Source organism: Mustelus asterias, chromosome 23, assembly GCF_964213995.1.
Source record: "Mustelus asterias chromosome 23, sMusAst1.hap1.1, whole genome shotgun sequence".
In the NCBI taxonomy this organism is placed as follows: Eukaryota; Metazoa; Chordata; class Chondrichthyes; order Carcharhiniformes; family Triakidae; genus Mustelus; species Mustelus asterias.
Window position 1 is genome coordinate 68,793,370 of NC_135823.1, and position 22,840 is coordinate 68,816,209.

Genomic DNA, 22,840 nt, shown 5'->3' on the forward strand with positions numbered 1-22,840 from the left:
TATTGAGAGACCCATTGTTTATAATTGGTAAAACAGTGGAAATGTCATATACTCCTCTGAATCCCAAGGACAAATTGCAGGACGACATCTGAATTTACGTTCTTGCTTAGTTCTAGCCAGTGAAATCTCACCAGAAGCAAAGTTTACACAGAACAGCATTTATCTCATATAGGAAGCATACATGATATGCACAACCGTACACAAATTCATCACAGAATCCCTACAGTTCAGAAAGAGGCCATTCGGTCCATCAAGCCTGCACTGACAACAATCCCTCCCAGGCCCTATTCCCATAACCCCACGCATTTACCCTGCTAATCTCCCTGACACCAAGGGGCAATTTGCCATGGCCAATCCACCTAACCTGCACATCCTTCGACTGTGGGAGGAAACCAGGGCACCCGGAAGAAACCCACACAAACAAAACTGTTTTCAGTTCAGCTCATACTAAAATAACCCATGCCCAGAACCCTTGCCCTAAACTTCTTTGCGTGCAATTTGATGTTATTTAGATGGAAAAATCCAATATTATTTCTTAGTAAAGACTATTATAATTCAGGTCAGGAACACCAAAGTGTTTTATGAAGTCCACCTTGATCATAAGTGTCGCAATTTGCATTTGTCTAGGGTGAGCATGAGATGTTTCACTTCAGGTATGATTCAACTGACCCACTAGGGAGCTTTATCAAACTAAGTTTATTTAAAAATACAGTTAACATAGATACAAAGAAAATTAGCAATAACTTTTATCAATTACAAACAAGAAAACAAACATATTACATAAACCTTAACAGCTAAACACCATTTCAACCAAACAAATCCCATAAACAAAACCCTTGCCTCAGGTTTAGCACAGAAAATACAAATGCTTTCGTGATGCTGGAACTTAGTCCTTTGCTTGGATGCTGCAGTTCTCTTGAGACACACACAGACAAGCTTGGAGTCAGACCAGCTTCCCAAAACACCAGGGAGAAAGAAAGAGGCTCCAGGTACTAAGAAGCCAACCACCAACAGCAGAATTTTCACTCCAGGAAGGCAAGAAACATTGCTTCCAGCTGGCCAGTAGAATGTGCAAAACCAGGGAGAGAGAGAGAAACACTGCTTTTCAGTCAGATGTCCATCCTCTTCTCAACTAAACAGCAGCCAGCAGCCAAACTGAAAGCGAAACCTTGAATTCACTATGAAAGAAAAATTGTCCAAAACACATGACCTGCCAACCAGCCGCTCCCTAACAATGCAGGTTCATAAAGATCCCAGAAAGTACCTGAGGCTCAGAATAAAAATAAACCCCATTTAAACCACTGAAGCAGCAATAAAAGGACTTCTAATCAGACAGTCCAGCAACAATGAAAAAAACTCCAAGCTGCTTAACTGCAGAGAAAATTATTTTAAAAAAACATTTCTTAAAAGGTACACTAGTGTCACAAGATACTTTCTTCAAAAGTGCAGACATTTCAATTCAGAAACTATGCAACTCATCAACCGAGTCCAGAAAAGTAAAACTCTGAAGCAAAATTGTGCATTCTTCATCCAATTTTGTTCTACAGAAATTCTACACACCATGAGGCAAGTAACATTTGCGCCACACAAATGCCAGGCAATTACAAGAACAGAGAATCCAACAATCTCTACTTGACATTTAATGGCATTAGCAACACTGAATCAACATCCTGGGGGTTACCACTGATTAGAAACTGAACTGGACCAGCCATATTAAATACTGTGGCTACAAGAACAGGTCACAAGCTGGAAATTCTGCTCAATTTCTTACTCCCAAAGTCTGCCCACCATCTACAAGTCACACATGTGATGGAGTACACTTCACCCACCTGGATGAGTGCAGCTCTATTAATGCTCAAGAAGTTCAACATTATCCAGGACAAAGCAGCCCATTTGATTAGCACCCCAGATAGCATCTCCAACATCCACTCTCAGTCCCTAAAAGACAAAAAAAAATCCACTCTCAGTGGCAGCAGTGCTTACCATCGAGAAGATGCATTACAACTATGTCCACGTGGGGTGGTGGGGGGTGGCACTTTTATTATTCCAACTTTGGTGGCAAGAAAGCTACTGGTGGCACTCACTCCCAAAAAGGTCACACTACCAAGCAATTGACTTGAAAATCAGCTTAAGTTCTCTAAAGTGCTTATGGCAACTTTTACTCTCAATTCCAAGGACACACATTAATTTTTAGCTATACTACCAATTTGAGATAGTCGATCTCTTGGCATGGCTCACTTACACTTGCTAGAAGCAAAATACATTCATGCACAAGGATTTGTTCCCTGCAAACAAAAGGAATATCTTTGCGCCTTGTTTGAATTAACTTGGAGCTCAGGAAGCCTATCGTTCCTTGCTGCTTTCTCTGTGGCAACACCTCAGCCAAACTCCACTTGCTAATTAATCAGCACCCTTTCTTCCCATAGTACAAATTGTTGCAATCATTTGAAATTTGGCATTCTTGCATTTGTCATGATGAGTGCAAGTTGAAATACTTCTCTGTGCTGTAAATTCAATCTTTCTTCAGCATTAGTGGTTTGAGAATAAGATGTCAAAAATGGAGAGGACTGCCTTTAAGGCAGATCAGGAATGGATTCTGGAGTGGAACCGTTCACGCCGGAACTCCAAACAAGCGCCAGAAGTGCAGGATGCACGAGGCTTGGTATTCAGAGAAGAATGGCACTACTTTAAGTACAAATAACCACAGCTCAGAGATGTAATTCTACAACTTGGAGAACCAGATCTAGAATTAGTCACTTGGGATGAAGTATGAGAAATAAGATTAGAAATTGGGAAGTTTCATGTCTGACAGAGAAAACATTCCAGATGAGCAAGACAGGAACATAATAAAGGAACTAAGTACCAAGTTTACAAGTCATAATCGTAAGGAAAGATTTGCATTTATATAGTGCCTTCACTTCACGTCCAGCTATCTCTGAAATATTTTTGAAATGTGAACACAGTTGTAATGCAAGAAAAGCTGTGGGCAATTTATGTACAGCTTGATCCCTTAAATAGCAACAAGCTAAGGACCAGATAATCTGTTTTAATTATGTTGATTGAGGAATAAAATATTGTCATAGAGAGTCATAGAGCTTTACAGCATGGAAACAGGCCCTTCGGCCTAACTTGTCCATTCCGGCCCTTTTTTAACCCCTATGCTAGTCCCAATTGCCCACATTTGGCCCATATCCCTCTATACCCATCTTACCCATGCAACTGCCTAAACACTTTTTAAAAGACAAAATTGTACCCGCCTCTACTACTACCTCTGGCAGCTTGTTCCAGACACTCACCATCCTCAATGTGAAAAAACTGCCCCTCTGGACCCTTTTGTGTCTCTCCCCTCTCACCTTAAACCTGTGCCCTCTTCAGTCCACCAAGGAGAACTACCCCACTCTTCTTCAAATTAGTGCCATTAATACAGATTAGTGTCATTTATACAGATATAATTTCTACTCTGCCAACACAAAAAAATTAAAAATGCATCCAAAGTCTTCTCCCACAACTTGCACATCTTATCAAGTCACACAAAACCCAGTCATGATGTATGACCATAATAATATACAAATGGGGTTAAACAGATCTTCTACTCATAGCATCCTAATTCAGGGGTTCCCAAACTGAGTTCTGCGGGAGTCTCCCTGGGTTTCCACGACAGTAAGAAGTTTAACAACACCAGGTTAAAGTCCAACAGGTTTATTTGGTAGCAAAAGCCACACAAGCTTTCTGAAGAAGGGGCTTAAGGCTCCGAAAGCTTGTGTGGCTTTTGCTACCAAATAAACCTGTTGGACTTTAACCTGGTGTTGTTAAACTTCTTACTGTGTTTACCCCAGTCCAACGCCGGCATCTCCACATCATGATTTCCACGACAGGCCAGGCTGATCTATACAGTTTGAGTTTAATGCTGTTTCTGCTTGCCCAATCAGAAGCTGGCTTCTCCAGATTGGGTGGAGCTCGGGCAAGGAGCAGAGCAAGGTCTTCGAGAAGGAGCAGGGGGCAAAGAGAGGCCAGAGTGTGAGCGCAAGCGATAGACGAGCGAGTGAGAGATGAGAGTGAGAGTGTGCGTGAGATGAGAATTAGTGTGTGTTAGAGTGTATGAGAGAGAGTGTGTAAGACATGAGAGTGAGTGTCTGAGAGAGATGTGTGTGAGAGAGATGGGAGTGAGAGCGAGTGTGTGAGGGATGAGAGTGAGCTGGGAGAGCACATGTGAGAGAGATGAGAATGAGAGACTGTGCATGTGTGAGAGATGAGAATGAGTGAATGTGTGCAGTGTGTATATATGTATATGTGAGAGATGCGAATCCAGCATTCCAGCAGCACTCTTCCCATTTGAACCAAAGGAACAGCAACACCCTTCCCATTAAAAATGACAAAAGGGTAAGGCAGAAGTACATTTTTTAATAAGAGAACTTTTTAATTATGGTAAATGTATACATATAAGAAATAGAAAAGACTTCTTTAAATTAGGTTTTGTACATTTGTACCTATAGCACGAAAACAATCATTATTTTGTGACTTTGCTCTTCAACACTATAAGAGTGTTTCTCAGGGGTTCCTTCAATACTCTTGAGAAGTCAAAATGGTTCTGCGGCTGGGAAGGTTTGGGAATCGCTGTCCTAATTAACTCACTCTTGCACCTTATGGATTACGTGGTGTCCAGCACTCATAAAAATAACAAATGTACAATGAGCTTTTCATTATCTGCCATAATGGAGGTGCACCCCAAGGCCTAGGATGGATAATAGAAACTGTCAGATAATCTAGGTTTGCAATGCTTTCATCTTACACTTCTCCTGTGCAAGGACACTAGGGAAAACAAACAAATGTTAAAGTCACTGTTCATACATTGAGGAAAGGATGAATCCAAAGCCAGTCTTTTCCTTAATCCAGGTTTATTCCCAAAACTAGTGTAAAGGCATAGATTCATCCTATTTCCCCCTACACCACTGTGAACTGGTATTTATACATTTGCAATAATTCCCTAATCTTTCCCCAATTGGTGGCAGCTTCCCTCAATTAGCGAACTTACAGCATGCTCTCCATTGCAGCATGATTCCAACATTAACAAGAACAATATAAATATCAAGCGGTGATTTATCTTCTAAAATTTTGCTACATTAGTAGCCTCTATGAGGTCACAGCTCATGCAAAGCTTTAGTCCATGAACATTAGTTGTGGCTCAACGGCAACATTGTCACCTCTAAATCACATGACTGTGGATTGAAGTCCTACTGCAAAGTGCGTCACTAATGTAATAAGTTAAATCTCTAAGCTAGTGTAACCATACTGGGAAATAGTATATATTCAATGTCACGCTAAGGCAATGCAACACTGAGTCAGAGAGTCATAGAGCTTTACAGCATGGAAACAGGCCCTTCGGCCCAACTTGTCCATTCCGGCCCTTTTTTAACCCCTATGCTAGTCCCAATTGCCCACATTTGGCCCATATCCCTCTATACCCATCTTACCCATGTAACTGCCTAAACACTTTTTAAAAGACAAAATTGTACCCGCCTCTACTACTACCTCTGGCAGCTTGTTCCAGACACTCACCATCCTCAATGTGAAAAAACTGCCCCTCTGGACCCTTTTGTGTCTCTCCCCTCTCACCTTAAACCTGTGCCCTCTAGTTTTAGACTCCCCTACCTTTGGGAAAAGATATTGACTGAAATAAAGGGGACAGCCACTACAGACAATAGTTCACCGCAGTGTCCCCAGAAGCAGAATCAAATATTCCTGAGGAAAGCAGAATAGCCCAGTGCCACAGCAGCCAACCTACTAATGACACTGTATATTTTTTTCCCTGTAACACAAAAGAATAGACTGAATCCTGGAACTTACCTGTGATGCATTAAATACTAACTTTTGAGTACAATCTTGGATACAAAAGTAGCTGCTGTTAGTCAAACCCAGCTAATGCTACAATATTGTACATTTATATTACTGTTGGACATACAATGGTTTAAGGTACTTCTGCGTAGATACTTAACATTGATAATTTTATTGTAATCCTAGTATGGTGCTTTTAAATAATTTTGTGGTAGTTAATGTTTCAGAAGGTCTGACACCATATTTGCTGGCTCCAGAAAGCTGGAGTTAAGCTATACTCCACTCAATGTAGTACTGAATTGGCTTGGTAAATTATGAATGCAGTTTGGACTGAGGCATTGGGGCAATCTGAAAAGTAAGCTAATTTAATAAATATATATATCACAATATTGTATAATGTTATAGTGTACATGTCAGGCAGGGGAAGATTAAGCTGATTAATTTATATAGGCCACATATTGGATTTTTTAATGCATTACCGGATCTCCCATAACATTGTCCTTCTGAGGAAATAGTGTTGCACAGGAGAGTGGATATGGGTTTCCTGATAGGAAGTACAAAAGCAATTAAATAATTTGTTAATGTCCAACCATCTCCAAAGATGGAACACATCTATTAAGTAGTGCTTTTTTACATTCATCAATTTGCAGTAGACATGTCAGCTGCTATCAAAATCAGCAAATAAATCACGTTGAACTTAGAGAGCAGTAAACCGGTCAGTAATTTTGTCTGATTACAACATTACAAGACAAGTAACTCATCTCCTGATTCCCCAAAGCCTGACCACATAAATCAGGAGTGTGATTAAATACACACCACTTGCCTGGATGAATGGGGCTCCAACACTCAAGAACCTCCACACCATCCAGGGCAACTTGATTGACAATTCATGCACTACCTTCAACATTCACTCATTCCCCACCACTGACTCTCAGTGACTGCAGTATGTACCGTTTATAAGATGCACTGCAGCAACTCACCCAGGATTCTTCGACAGCACCTTCCAAACCACAACCTCTACCACCGAGAAGGAAAGGGCAGCAGGTAGCTGGGAACAAACCATCCTGAACATGAAACAAAATTGCCTTTCCTTCAATGTCATTGGATTAAAAATCCTAGAACTTCCTTCCTAACAGCACTGTGGGTATACCTGCACCAAATGGAACACAATAGCTCAAAATGGAGGCTCAACACCACCTTCTCAAATGGCAATTTGATGCAAACATCCCATGAAAAGGATATAAATAACGTGTGGTCCTGGGTAAATTGGGGGAGAATTTATGATGGTTGGCCAGCACCATGAAGCCTGATGAAGATGATTGATGAGGGTAGGGCAGTGGGTGTTGTCTACATGGACTTCAGTAAGGCCTTTGACAAGGTCCCTCATGGCAGACTGGTGCAGAAGGTGAAGTCGCATGGGATCAGAGGCGAACTGGCAAGGTAGATACAAAACTGGCTCGGTCAAAGAAAACAGAGGGTAGCAGTGAAGGGTGCGTTTCTGAATGGAGGGCTGTGACAAGTGGCGTTCCTCAGGGATCAGTGCTGGGACCTTTGCTGTTTGTAATATATATGAATGATTTGGAGGAAAATGTAACTGGTGTGATTAGTAAGTATGCGGATGTCACAAAGGTTGGTGGATTTGCGGATAGCGATGAGGACCATCAGAGGATACAGCATGATATAGATCAGTTGGAGACTTGGGTGGAGAGATGGCAGGTGGAGTTTAATCCAGACAAATGTGAGATAATGCATTTTGGAAGGTCTAATGCAAATAGGAAATATACAGTAAATGGCAGAACCCTTAAGAGTATTGATAGGCAAAGGGATCTGGGTGTACAGGTACACAGGTCACTGAAAGTGGCAACACAGGTGGAGAAGGTAGTCAAGAAGGCATATGGTATGCTTGCCTTCATCGGCCGGGGCATTGAGTTTAAAAACTGGCAAGTCATGTGGCAGCTTTATAGAACCTTAGTTAGGTCGCACTTGGAATATAGTGTTCAATTCTGGTCACCACACTATCAGAAGGATGTGGAGGCTTTGGAGAGAGTGCAGAAAAGATTTACCAGGATGTTGCTTGTTATGGAGCGCATTAGCTATGAGGAGAGGTTGCAGAAACCTGGTTTGTTCTCACTGGAATGATGGAGGTTGAGGGGCGACCTGATAGAAGTCTACAAGATTATGAGAGGCATGGACAGAGTGGACAGTCAGAAGCTTTTTCCCAAGGTGGAAGAGTCAATTACTAGGGGGCACAGGTTTAAGGTGTGAGGGGCAAGGTTTAAAGAAGATGGTACGAGGCAGGTTTTGTTTTTACACAGAGGATGGTGGGTGCCTGGAACTCGCTGTCGGGGGAGGTAGTGGATGCGGATACGGTAGTGACTTTAAGGGACGTCTTGACAAATACATGAATAGGATGGGAATAGAGGGATATGGTCCCCGGAAGGGTAGAGGGTTTTAGTTAAGTTGGGCAGCATGATCGGTGCAGGCATGGAGGGCCGAAGGGCCTGTACCTGTGCTGTAATTTTCTTTGTCCTTTGCATTTCTTAATATCACATTTATTTAATTTTCAGACTTGCTTATTACTCCCAAGATTCACATTAAAGGTTGAATGATTTGTTCAGCTACTAGCTAGAGTGCTGCCCACAAATAATGATCCCTGACATGTTCCCACCACCAAAGACTGGTTAATTTATTGAGGCTGCTCTGAAAGAAGAAAAAGCTTTAGTTGGGGTAGAAACATCAACTGAACAAAATGGTAGAAGGATCTGGATGAGTCACACTATCATATCATCTCATGGTAAAAGGCCTGTAAGTACACGACAAAGCCACAGTACAGAGAGACATGTGTAACTGACAGGAAAATATTTACCCAGGATTTTCCATTTTCAATGTTGACATATATTTTCCATTGTAAATGTCATTGTTACAACATCACTCAAAATTATGGCACAGGAAATATGGTTAATGTGGACTCGAATTACACAAAGTAATCTTAATGTATTATACATTTTGTATTTGTTGAGAAAATGTTATGCTAATTTATCTCAATGCGAAGCTAACATTAGATTAATTGCAGTTAAGAGACATATTTAGCACATAGTAATGGAAGTGGTGCATGTAGCACATTTTTAAGATGTTTCAGGTCTAAAGAGTCTAAATGGAGCAAAAGGATCTTGGGCCATAGATATCATTAATCAGTAAAATCTGATGCAGGTTACAAAGATCATTAAAGAAACAGGCAAAGCTCTGAATGGAAAAGCAGAGAAGTTATGTTAAATTTGTATGGAGCCTTGGATAAACCACACTGAGTACTATGCACAGCTCTGGTCTCCATATTATCCAAAGGCACTGGAAAAAAGGCAAAAAAAGATTTACGAGCATGATGGGTATAACATCTCAGTTCTGATCTCAGGAAAGACTGAATAAACTGCAGCCCTCCTGAAAAGGTGATCTGATAGATCTTTAAGATTATGAAGCAACTTGATATGGGAGATGTAGTGAAGTTTCCAAATTTGTGATGGAGACCCAAACTCGGGACCATATAAATCCAACAGGAAATTCAGGATAAACGTCTTTATCCAAGAACTGGAATGTAGATCTCGTTACCACAGGGAGTAACTGAGGAGACTTACTGGTGCATTTAAGGGGAAACTAGATAAACAGGGTGAAAGGAACAGAAAATTGTGCTGAAAAGATTAGATGACAAGGGTTGGGAGGAGTCTCCCAAGGAATATAAATGCCAGTTGGATTGAATGTCCTATTTCTGCACTGTACATTCAATGTAATGTCAGTCATGTCACCTGTTCCTTTTAATCATCATATATTACTTCAAACTTGTACATTCAGAATAAAGGTTAGTACTTAAAAAGATTGCATTTTCTTAGGCATTCCAAACAGCATCATGCGACTACTCAAGTCACAGAGTTCATCAGGATGTTTATACTGCTATAAATGTAACAATCTGAAGTCTGGTGCATTAAATAAGGTTTTGCTTGTCAAGTACAGGGAAAACCTGCACTTCAGTACAACATTTTGAACAGCATTTATTTCCCAAGTACAATTAATACAAGCATTGTATTCATTGGAGAAGGGTCATATGGACTCAAAACCTTAACTGTTTCTCTCTCCCCACAGGTGCTGCCAGACCTGCTGAGTTTATCCATTATTTATTACTGAACAAACAATTGCACACTGTCAACATATTTGAGGGCAAAACTTATCCACAATTCAAAGAAGTTTTGTACAAGGAAAGAGGTTGAAATTAGATTCAGGTTTTGGTTACTGTTCTGGGATAAACTGATCATCATTAAGTACAAACACATGGTAAAAAATAACGCTTAAACTGATGTTATGTTTTTGAGTTTCTAGAGTAGATCATAGAATCCCTACAGTACAGAAGGAGACGATTTGGCCCATCAACTCTGCACCAACCGCAATCCCACCCAGGCCCTCGCCCCACAACCCCATGCTAGTCCCACTGACATTAAGGGGCAATTTAGCATGGCCAATCCACCTAACCCGCACATCTTTGGAGTGTGGGAAGAAACCAGAGCACCCGGAGGAAACCCACGCCGACACTGGGAGAACGTGCAAACTCTACGCAGACGGTGACCCAAGCCAGGAATCGAACCTGGGTCCCTGGTGCTGTGAAGCAGCAGTGCTAACCACTCTGCCACTGTGTTCTTCTAAACTTCAGCATCACCACCCTCCTCCATTAACAAACCTCCATTCCCCGACAACTAGATTATGCCAAATGGCTAGATAAATATAATGAGGCTCACGAATCAAAACAAGCAGCTTTTGTCACTGAAGTCCAGATTACTGGATTCCGTGTTACCAGATAATTCCATCTTCAGTGGGGAAAATAACATAAACCCCATCAAACTGCGGTTCAGACTATTAAAGAACAAGTTTGTTTAACATTAAACATGTAAACAAACAATATTCAGCCAAAAAGTGCATTCAAATGTACAAACAAGAAAGTTCCTTCTTCTGTGTTCAACATAACATTTATTCTTGAAGCACAGTTGCCAATTTATTACATGGTGAAATGTGACCAAGGTATTAATTTAGCCCAGTTCCAGTGCTGGCTTCAGCCTTACTACTAACTGTGAGAAAATAAACAAACTTTCATTAATTCAAAATCCTTTGAAAGTGTCCTAAGACAAAGAACATTTTTTTTTAAAGTGCATTCTTCAAAACTATATTAGGTGTTCATCAGTCACTGTATTCCAGCATAACGCTGTGGACTTGAAGGCACCATAACAAAAGAAAAGCCAATATTATAACAGAAGAGTAAAACTATTTCATTTGTCACGCTAACTTCAAAACATCGGTTGTTATGTGAATTTCAACAACTTCTTCATTGTCACTCTCAATATCAGAGAATAGATAGATTGTGAACTCAATGATACTGCAGTCATTAACAAAACCAACCATTCAGACAGTAGGCTTTCAATATGGAAATACAAGTTCTACTCTCATTAAACATGCTTAATTACAGTTTTCCACAACTCCATTAACTTCCACTTCTAGCAGAAAAAGTGAACAAGTAACCAGCTTCTAGTCTTCTGCCAACTTTGCTCGATAACCAGTCGCTGGCTGACTAATGATTGGTGATGGTGGAAATGCAGCCTCAGTACTTTGGTGAGGTCTGCACATTGTTTGATGCTGAACAAGCCAATTCTGGAAAGGCAAAGTCTGCCACAAGGGCCACACAGCCAGGGCTGTGTTTGCAGGGCTATCTGACTAACAGAATCTAAGTAAACTGCAAGTTGCTAAGTGTCACTCATTTTGATCTAAAAATATCACTCATCAATGCTAATCATTCTTATTATTAACAACAATGCATGTTGAAATAAGTTTTGCAAACTCTGTCACTTAAAAACGTCCGTTCTCATTTTCTCCAAAGTTGACAACTCAAAGAACTTGGCTTACATTCAAAGCTCTCCAGAAACATCCTGACTGATAATTATGTAGGAAATCCCAGACACAAAATCATTTATCAGTATTCTGTAGTACAAGTAAAGAACACTCATCTACATTTAGAAAACCTATTAGGTTACAAACATACTAACTATTCCTTTAATAGAAAGTAAATAATTCAATTTGTTAATGTACACTTTTAACAGAAACAGAACTCAGGTTGGATAAACTAACTCAGGTGTTTGATAAAGGGCAATAGTGGTTATCTGTAGTATTTTCTGAGCACTTTGCCCTTCCCAAAAGAAAAGTACAGGATTGTGTGTTAAACTAAATTTGTGATAGGATAACCTACTACTTCGTAAAACAATTCCAAAATGCTAATCCATAGAATCCCTACAGTGCAGGAGGCCATTCAGTCCATCGAGTCTGCACCAATTCTCCAAAACAACATCTTCAGGATCACCGCCCAGCTCACCACACCCAGTGCCCTATTCCCATAACCCTGCGCATTTATGATGGCTAATTCGCCTTACTTAGACATCTTTTAAAAGTAAGGGGCAATTTTGTATGGTCAATCCACATAGCATGCACATCTTTGGAGTGAGGGGGGAAACTGGAGCACCCTGAGGAAGTCCATGCAGACATGGGGAGAATGTGCAGAGACAGTCACCCAAGGGCAGAACCGAACCCAGGTCCCTGACACTATGAGGCAGTAAGAAGTCTCACAACACCAGTTAAAATCCAACAGGTTTATTTGGTAGCAAAAGCCACGAGCTTTCAGAGCGCTGCTCCTTCATCAGGTGAGTGGGACTTCAGTTCACAAACAGGGCATATAAAGACACAAACTCAATTTACAAAATAATGGTTGGAATGCGAGTCTATACAGGTAATCAAGTCTTAAAGGTACAGACAATGTGAGTGGAGAGAGGGTTAAGCACAGGTTAAAGAGATGTGTATTGTCTCCAGCCAGGACAGTTAGTGAGATTTTGCAACCTCAGGCCCCCACAATTGGGGCGGCACGGTAGCACCGTGGTTAGCACTGCTGCTTCACAGCTCCTGGTGCGATTCCCGGCTTCGGTCACTGTCTGTGTGGAGTTTGTACATTCTTCTCGTGTCTGCGTGAGTTTCCTCCGGGTGCTCCGGTTTCCTCCCACAGTCCAAAGATGTGCGGGTTAGGTTGATTGGCTATGCTAAAATTGCCCATGTCCTGCGATGTGTAGGTTAGAGGGATTAGCGGGTAAATGTGTAGGGATATGGGGGGTAGGGCCTGGGTTGGATTGTGGTCGGTGCAGACTCGATGGGCCAAAATGGCCTCTTTTGACACTGTAGGGTTTCTATGATTTTTATGATATGCCCTGTTTGTGAACTGAAATCCCACTCACCTGATGAAGGAGCAGCGCTCTGAAAGCTAGTGGCTTTTGCTACCAAATAAACCTGTTGGACTTTAACCTGGTGTTGTGAGACTTCTTACTGTGTTTACCCCAGTCCAACGCCGGCATCTCCACATCATGACTATGAGCCACAGCAGTGCTAGCCACTATGTCACTGTGCTGCCCAAACTAGACTAAGTCAGAGAAAAAATCACATCAATAAATATCTGAAATTTTAAACATATGTGGAATGTTCCAATTTTCAGCCCCATTCAGGGTAGCCAAAAATAAATTATATCCTCTCTTCCACATTATCAGGCATCAAGCACAAGAAAAATTGAGCAAAATTCCTGCTCATTAAAAATGGCATCACTTCTTTCATGTACGGCATTTATACACCAAGCATTTTTCAGAAAAGTCCACTCAACATCAATGGAGATCACCGATTATATTATGTGTGAAAGAAAAGCACCTGTTTTAGTCCCTCGCTGTTTTACCTGCTGCATTAAACACAACAGAGCAATGTGCAACCAGTTAAGAGTTCATTAACAGCTAAATAAATGGAATTTCCATCTTTTAAACACTGCCTGAATCCCTGGTTTGGTAGTTGCAGTGAACAGGTCATTCGCAATGATTCCAAAAGTTGATGGTTTTATAATTACAGGACAAGAGGTATGTTACCATCCTTTGTCACTATAAACAAAATTAGAATAAGCAAACAGTGCTGGGTAGGTTTTGTTTTTCTCTCAACTGTCAAGACAGAGTGATATATATAGTGTCAAACTCGCAATACAACACTGAGCAATCCACGACTAGGTTATCTCCTTGTATAAAGAAGGAGCTACGAAACTGGATAATTTTCTTAAACAGAAAAGAAACAAGCTCAGAAGAATAACATGCATATCCCAAACTGCCTGAAAAATTTCCTCAATTTATTTTGCTTTGCTACGAGTGAAAAACTGGCAAAATACAAAGCGAATGTGAAGAAAGCAGTTATTTGGGTCTGTTACAAATCTTTTCCTTAATCGCATTAAACTACTGCAAAGGAGTGGTTTGTATAACAGAGGACTGTGCTCCTAAATTATCATGGCTTAGAAACTTTCTAACCAACTGAGCCAACAGCTTGTCTTCCTTCCTGGCAAAAGCCCTGATTTTGTGAAACTGTTCCAAGTTCCTACAGTAAACAGCTCTTAAGTGCTTTGCCCTGGTTATGTAACCAGCCTTGGCAACTCCAGCATTTGAGTTGACAAGTTGTGTGTGTGTGTATGTTTCATTTCCTGCAGCGAGAGTGGTCTTTCTGGGTCACTACCAATCAACCCCCTCTGGCTGACAAAGTGCCTCATGTCATGTGGTTCCCCCCCCTCCCCATAATACTTTGCGATTATGATCTCAATCTCCACGCTGCATGAACAGGGCAGCACAGTGGTTAGCACTGCTGCCTCACAGCGCCAGGGACCCGGGTTCAATTCCTGGCTTGGGTCACTGTGTGGAGTTTGCATGTTCTCCCCCTGTCTGCGTGGGTTTCCTCCCACAGTTGGAAAGATGTGCTGGTTAGGTGCATTGGCCATGCTAAATTCTCCCTCAGTGTACCCAAACAGGAGCCGGAGTGTGACAACTAGGGGATTTTTACAGTCACTTCATGGCAATGTTAATATAAGCCTACACTAATAACTAAACTAAAAGTGAATGGATTGGAAACATTGAGAAAGGAAAAATAAAAATTTACAAAAGGAAGAATCACAGCCAGGTAAAAAAATAGTTTTATTGGAAGGAGAAAAGTGGTGGAAATGATGCAGTGGAAGGGTCAGATTTAAAACAAAAGCAGAGTAATGGTTATGCCTGTGCTGTGATGAAGTTAATGATGAAGCAGAGAGGCTTCAATCCCCTGGACAGCCACTGTCAGCAGCAGGAGCAGCCCCCACTCCCTCATCCCCCTGGCGACCGCCGCGCTCAGGATCAGCCTGACAGCCGAGCCCAAAACACCTCACAACAACAAAAGAGAGCACTCTGACCAACAAGCTGCACATATTTACCACTCATCTTTCCCCCGCCGTTTAGCCCCAGACAGCAGCGCGCATCAGGCGACCGGCTGACACGTAAATAACATCCTGGCGCTGACGCCGAGCCGCCACCATTTTCCGGCCCCCTGCCGGCGCGCATGCGTCATCGCGCCGCTGCCCGCGCAGGCGCACTCTCCTCACCTTCCCCCACCGCGTCCGCCGGCGAACTGATTTGCCCGCCAGCTGCGCATGCTCCAACCCAGCAAGAGCAACTCCAAGGGAGGTGTGCTAAAAAGTGGAGAGCTGTTGGAAGTCTTTCTCCCCAGATGCTGCCAGACCTGCTGAGTTTTTCAAGCAATCTTCATTTAAAGATGCAGTGCAGGGTGATAAAGACGTGTATTTAAAGACGTTCTTTTTAAATTACCGATTGCTTTACTGAAAGCAAAAAAAAAGTTCAACCTGAGAATCTTAAGTCGCTCACAATATCATGAATTTCCCTGTTGAAGGTATACAATCAGGGTGGTTAGCTAATTTTCTTTTTTCACATTCTTTCATGGGATATGGGCATCACCGGCAAAGCAAGGTTTTTTTCACACTTTTTTTCCATTGTGGGGAAGAGTTTAAGTTTATTTATTATTGTCACAAGTAGGCTTGCATCAACACTGCAATGAAGTTACTGTGAAAATCCCCTAGTTGCCACACTCCTGTTCGGATACACTGAGGGAGAATTTAGCATGGATTAGGAACAATGCACCTAACCAGCGTGTCTTTCAGACTGTGGGAGGAAACCGGAATAAAGAACAAAGATAATTACAGCACAGAAACAGGCCCTTCGGCCCTCCAAGCTTGCACCGACCGTGCTGCCCAACTGAACTAAACCCCCCCCCCACCCTTCCGGGGACCATATCCTTCCATTCCCATCCTATTCATGTATCCGTCAAGACTCCCCTTAAAAGTCACTATCATGTATCCGGAGGAACCCCACGCAGACATGGGGAGAACATGCAAACTCCACACAGCTAGTGACCCAAGCTGGGAATCGAACCCGGGTCCCTGGCACTATGAGCACCTGGAGGAAACCCAAGCAGACACGGGGAGAACGTGCAAACTCCACACAGATAGTGACCCAAGCTGGGAATCAAACCTAGGGCCCTGGCACTGCGAGGCACCAGTGCTAACCATGCCACCCTTGCCACTGTGCGACCCTTAGGTGGTGGAAGGATTCCTGAACTGATTACCAGCCCATTGAATCGCATTATGAATGTTCTTTCCGAAGCCAACAAGTCCTGGCGTTGGACTTGAACCGAGAGCTTCTGGTCCTAAGGTGGGTACGCCAGCACTGTGCCACAAGACCTCATAGGTAGTTGTGAGCTGCCTTTTTGAACTGCTGCAGTCCATGTGGCATAGGTACACCCACAATACTATTAGAAATCTTAGAAACCCTACAGCACAGAAAGAGGCCATTCAGCCCATCGAGTCTGCACTGACCACAATCCCACCCAGGCCCTACCCCCATATCCCTACATATTTACCCACTAATCCCTCTAACCTATGCATCCCAGGACACTAAGGGCAATTTTTAGCATAGCCAATCAACCTAACCCACACATCTTTGGACTAGGAAGGGGATTAGGAAGGGGAGTTCCAGGCTTTAACAGAAACTATAGTGAATCCTTGTGAATAGATTTTGTATTGCTTGCTAAATATTTGTCTGATCAGCAGTTGCTGTGTCTTTTTCTTATATATAAATAATTTTGAAAGTTATTTTTAGCCTGAATAGAAGCTTCTGGTGGGTAAAAGGAGAGAGAGATAGAGAAATGTAGAATGAAGGAGAGAGGAAACCAGGGATAAAAGAGTGATGTAAGTTAAGAGTGAAAGACTCCATATTAATAATTACAATCATTCAAACTAATTGTTGTACAAACAGTGAAATTAATTGGCTTAAAGCAGTTACAAAGGAAACTAAAATAATTGTAAGTCCAAGAAAATAGAGGTCCAAAGAGTTGTTAGAAATCTTCTTAATCCATGACAAAGGTAACGGCACCAAAATGTTTAAATAATGACAATATATAAATAAGCAAAGAGAATCAAGACAGATGTAGATAAATGTCAGGAATAAAAGACCAGAGGGCATGATAATATGCTGAAGAAGCTACACAATAATTTAACCTCGGGCTGAATTTTTCAACATTTAAGCATTGGGCTTTCAATCTGTGCAGCAGCTCCAGTAGGAGAGACCTCAAACACACCTGGAAATTCCCCCCCATTGGCCCAAGTTGTATTTTCAGACTGTTTTCAGGCCTCCGCTGAGGAGTTGCAGCAGCCCCGAGGACACAGACTTGCCGGAGCAGGAGAAACCAGATAGTTGCCAAACTGACTAAATCATATTTCTGGCAGAAAAAAATGTGCACAGCAAACACTCTGAGATTGCTTAAAATAAAGCAAGATGTCCCCATGCCCCACCATGCCAAACCCCCACCGAATTTAGAACTCTGGCCTCCTGCATCCAGGATTTATTTAGAGGAAAGGGCGAGGGGGGTGGGGGAGGGGAAACATGCCAGAGTTCTATGTAATGCGTGTATACCCGCACATGTTTTGGGCTTCTGTGATTGCCCTTTGGAGAAAGTGGGAGGTCGTGACAGAGCTGGGGTGCTTCTCTGAGCATGTTTCCAGCTCTAACTACCCCAAGACTTTTCAGAAATTCAGTGGGGCAGAACATGAGAGCCGAGATCTGTGAATCGGAAATTACACCGATTAAGTGTTCGCATACCAGTGATTAACGCAACCATATGAAATTCCTTTGCCCAGCATTTTTACAGGCGCATCAATCCATTCATTTCAAATCAGTTAACACCTCGATTCAAACAGCACGCACAGGCTTTACATAGAAATATGTTTATACATGATTATACATACAGTGAAATTTTAAGGACACAGAATCATTGATTCGTGGAATAAACCGCACAGATAAAAACAGGGAAGAAGACTTGAAGACCTGCACTAATCGCAGCTTTTACATGACAAGATGGGTTTTAGAAAAAAACTGTCAGTTAATTTCCCGAGAAGAGAAACGCAAAGTGAAGTAAGGGACATAACCTCTTTTTGTTCCTACTTTACAAGGTTCTTCAAAAATCTTAAAATCTACAGAGAATTACATTACAGAGCCTAGAGCCCAGAAGCAGGCTACTTTGCCGAATTGCTCTAGATCAGTGGCTGTATTTTACATTAGCCTCCTAACACTTTAATTACCTCTTCCCACCCTGTCCCCTAGCCTTCCATTCCTTTATTTCTCTTGTATGCTCCAGTCCTCTCATTAAATAAATCAGCGCTATCTGCTCCAGGCACTCCATGTGGCAGCGTGTTGCACATTCACATGTGAACGTCAGTTTATTTGTCAGTTTATTTGTCAGTTTATTTGACCTGTTCGTGTCTATCTTAAATTTATGCCCCATGTTCTGGACTCACCCACACGTGAAAACTATTTCCCCACATCCACACATTCAAATCCCTTCATAATGGGATTATGTGGCGGAAATATGGGGAGGCGATGGCCGAGTGGTATTATCACTAGACTATTAATCCAGAAACTCAGCTAATGTTCTGGGGACCCGGGTTCGAATCCCGCCACAGTCAATGATGGAATTTGAATTCAATAAAAATAATCTGGAATTAAGAATCTACTGATGATCATGAAACCATTATCGATTGTCGGGGAAAAACCCATCTGGTTCACTAATGTCCTTTAGGGAAGAAAATCTGCCGTCCTTACTCTGTCTGGCCGACATGTGACACAGTAAGAAGTTTAACAACACCAGGTTAAAGTCCAACAGGTTTATTTGGTAGCAAAAGCCACACAAGCTTTCGGAGCTCCAAGCCCCTTCTTCAGGTGAGTGAAGGCCCCTTCTGAAGAAGGGGCTTGGAGCTCCGAAAGCTTGTGTGGCTTTTGCTACCAAATAAACCTGTTGGACTTTAACCTGGTGTTGTTAAACTTCTTACTGTGTTTACCCCAGTCCAACGCTGGCATCTCCACATCATGACATGTGACTCCAGAGCTACAGCAATGTGGTTGACTCTCAACTGCTCTCCAAGTGTAACGAGGGAAGGGCAATAAATGCTGGCCAGCCAGCGATGCCCATGTCCCATGAACGAATAATAAAAAATAATAATTTTAAAGACCTCTTGCCAAGTCTTCTAAATTCCAGAGAAAGCACCCCAGGCCATGCAATCTTTTCAGATAGGTGTTAATTCTGTTACAATCCTTCTAAATCCTTTCTGTACTTTTTTCAGTACTTCAATATCCTTGTTGGTATGGGGACCGAAATACTCAAAGGCTGAAATTTCATGCCCACCCTACAATCGGTAACAGACCAGTGGAGCGGCATCGTTAGAGCTACAAGCCACAGTGGAATTTTACCAGCATTGGGGATGGAATCAGTTGGCTCACCCACTTTCGAACCACGTCAGGTCCTTAAGTGGCCAATTAAAAGTGGGGACAGTGGCCTTTGGAGAGCAAGCAGATATGAAAAAAAGGGGGTACTATCTCGGGATGAGGGCGGGTGCCCCCAAAGCACAAGGGGGCAACTTCTAAAGATGGTACCCTCCACTTCTTTCCCACCCTTATAAAAACTTAGCAAAAACAGCCTGCCCACTCCCACCTGACTGTGCATGCCAACCATACAGTGGCATGGGAGCATATCATTGAGGTCCATTGGCTTGTTAACAAGTTCAATTGACCCTTGATTATGTATTTAAATATGGTGGACATGTTGCCGATTTCAGTGTCTGCCCATCTACTGCATTATGGAGGTGGGCTCAGTGGGTGGGCAAGAGACAATGTAGGCAGGTAAAATCCAGCCTTATATATTACTGCACTGGGAAAAATAGAATGGGTGGGATTTTACAGCCTCGCTCGTCACGAAACCGTAAAATCCCACCTGAGGTCAATGGACCTTCCCATTATCTGCCGATCACCTGCTCCGATTCCCCTGGCGGGTGGAGCGGTAAAATTCCAGCCTGTTCATGCTCCTACTCAAGCAAAGTAATAAATTACACTTTGCCTACCACCAAAATACTATGTAATATTTTCAATTACATCAACTACATTTGTCGACAAGGTTGGCTTATATTTACAATAATTCCCTATCACTTGTTTCTTCAGGAATAGCTTCAGATTTACTGAGACATTTTTCAGTAACAATTCTGCCAAGGTCTTTTTGTCAGGTAATCAACAGTCTTGAAGATCAGTGATAGCCACTCCATTCTACAGTCTTGGTTGTGACAAGAATTGTTGCTCCTTCTTCAGTGGCTGGTAAAGGAAGTGAAGTAGCACAGTCACAATTTCCCTGAGCACCCATCGCCAACCTTTTCATTTCATTTTCTCGAAAGGTGCAATTGGAAACCTCACGCTCCACCGACAAGTCAAAATGTTGATTCCTTACGGGAAGGAATTCCTGCACATCTTTAGCCAGAGATTCTTCCTTGAAACTTGAAGCAGCAACATCTCTATCGAATGCAACCTCTGCAAGTGGAATATATAAATAAATAGATTGATTATAATAATGACCTTGTAACATAAATTGAGAAAGAATAGAAGCAAGTACCCACAAATCTCCCCTTTTCATAGCATCCCTATAGGACAGAAGAGGGCCATTCTGCCCATCAAGTCTGTACTGACCACAATCCCACCCAGGCCCTATTCCCGTAACCCCCCATATTTACCCTGCTAATCCCTCTGACACTAGGGTCAATTTATCATGGCTAATCAACCTAACCTGCACATCTTTGGACTGCGGGAGGAAACCTGAGCACCCGGAGGAAACCCACACAGACACAGGGAGAATGTACAAACTCCACACAGCCAGTGACCCGAGGCTAGAATTGAACCTGGGACCCTGGCGCTGTGAAGCAGCAGTGGTACCACTGTGCCACCATGCCACCCAAACAAATCATTGAACATATTTAAGGCTGAGCTAGACAGATCTTTTGATCGAGGAGGGAGTCAAGAGTCATGGGGGACAGGCATGAAAATGGAGCCACAGCCACAATCGGATCAGTCTTGAGCTTATTTAATGGAGGAGTAGGCCCGAGAGGCAAAGTTGTCCAATCCTGCTTCTATTTCTAATGTTCTTATTCAGCCAATGTCAAGAAGATAAATCCCCAGGACCGGACAGGGTATTCCCACGGACCTTGAGGGAAGCTAGTGTTGAACTTGCAGGGGCCCTGGCAGACATATTTAAAATGTCAGTATTCACGGGGGAGGTGCCGGATGATTGGAGGGTGGCTCGTGTTGTTTAAAAAAGGTTCCAAAAGAAATCCGGGAAATTATAGGCCAGTAAGTTTGACGTCGGAGGTGGGCAAGTTATTGGAAGGTGTGATAAGGGATAGGATCTACAAATATTTGGATAGACAGGGACTTATTAGGGAAAGTCAACATGGCTTTCATAGAAACCCTACAGTGCAGAAGGAGGCCATTCGGCCCATCGAGTCTGCACCGACCACAATCCCACCCAGGCCCTACCGTCACATATTTTACCCGCTAATCCCTCTAACCTATGCATCCCAGGACTCTAAGGGGCAATTTTTTAAACCTGGCCAATCAACCTAACCCGCACATCTTTGGTGGGGCTTTGTGCATGGTAGGTCATGTTTGAGGGGCTTTGTGCATGGTAGGTCATGTTTGACCAATCTATTAGAGTTTTTCGAGGAGGTTACCAGGAAAGTGGATGAAGGGAAGGCGGTGGATGCTGTCTACCTGGATTTCAGCAAGGTCTTTGACAAGGTCCCTCATGGGAGGTTAGTTAGGAAGGTTCAGTCGCTAGGTATACGTGGGGAGGTAGTAAATTGGATTAGACACTGGCTCAATGGAAGAAGCCAGAGAGTGGTTGTGGAGGATTGCTTCTCTGAGTGGAGGCCTGTGACTAGTGGTGTGCCGCAGGGATCGGTGTTGGGTCCATTGTTGTTTGTCATCTATATCAATGATCTGGATGATAATGTGGTCAATTGGATCAGCAAGTTTGCTGATGATACAAAGATTGGAGGTGTAGTGGACAGTGAGGAAGGTTTTCAAAGCTTGCAGAGGGATTTGGACCAACTAGAAAAATGGGCTGAAAAATGGCAAATGGAATTTAACGCAGACAAGTGTGAGATATTGCACTTTGGAAGGACAAATCAAAGTAGAACGTACAGGGTAAATGGTAGGACTCTGAAGAGTGCAGTTGAACAGAGGGATCTGGGAATACAGGTACAGAATTCCCTAAAAGTGACGTCACAGGTGGATAGGGTCGTAAAGAGTGCCTTTGGTACATTGGCCTTTATAAATCGGAGTATCGAGTATAAAAGTTGGAGTGTTATGGTAAGGTTATATAAGGCATTGGTGAGGCCGAATTTGGAGTATTGTGTCCAGTTTTGGTCACCTAGTTACAGGAAGGATGTAAATAAGATTGAAAGAGTGCAGAGAAGGTTCACAAGGATGTTGCCGGGACTTGAGAAGCTGAGTTAGAGAGAGAGATTGAATAGGTTGGGACTTTATTCCCTGGAGCGTAGAAGATTGAGGGGAGATTTGATAGAGGTGTATAAGATTTTGATGGGTATAGATAGAGTGAATGCAAGCAGGCTTTTTCCGCTGAGGCTAGGAGAGAAAAAAACCAGAGGGCATGGGTTAAGGGTGAAAAGAGAAAAGTTTAAAGGGAATATTAGGGGGGGCTTCTTCACGCAGAG

At 42.5% G+C, this 22,840-nt stretch overlaps 1 protein-coding gene across 1 annotated transcript in view; it reads right to left on the reverse strand.

Moving 5' to 3' along the window:
* Positions 1-15,306, reverse strand: part of snx29 (sorting nexin 29) — a 591,176-nt gene extending 575,870 nt beyond the window's left edge. The window contains exon 1 of the mRNA XM_078240877.1: positions 15,158-15,306. Coding sequence (XP_078097003.1) covers positions 15,158-15,284 — 127 coding nt within the window. The 5' untranslated portion in view covers positions 15,285-15,306. The remainder of the gene's footprint in view (positions 1-15,157) is intronic.
* Between the last annotated feature and the right edge of the window lie 7,534 nt (positions 15,307-22,840).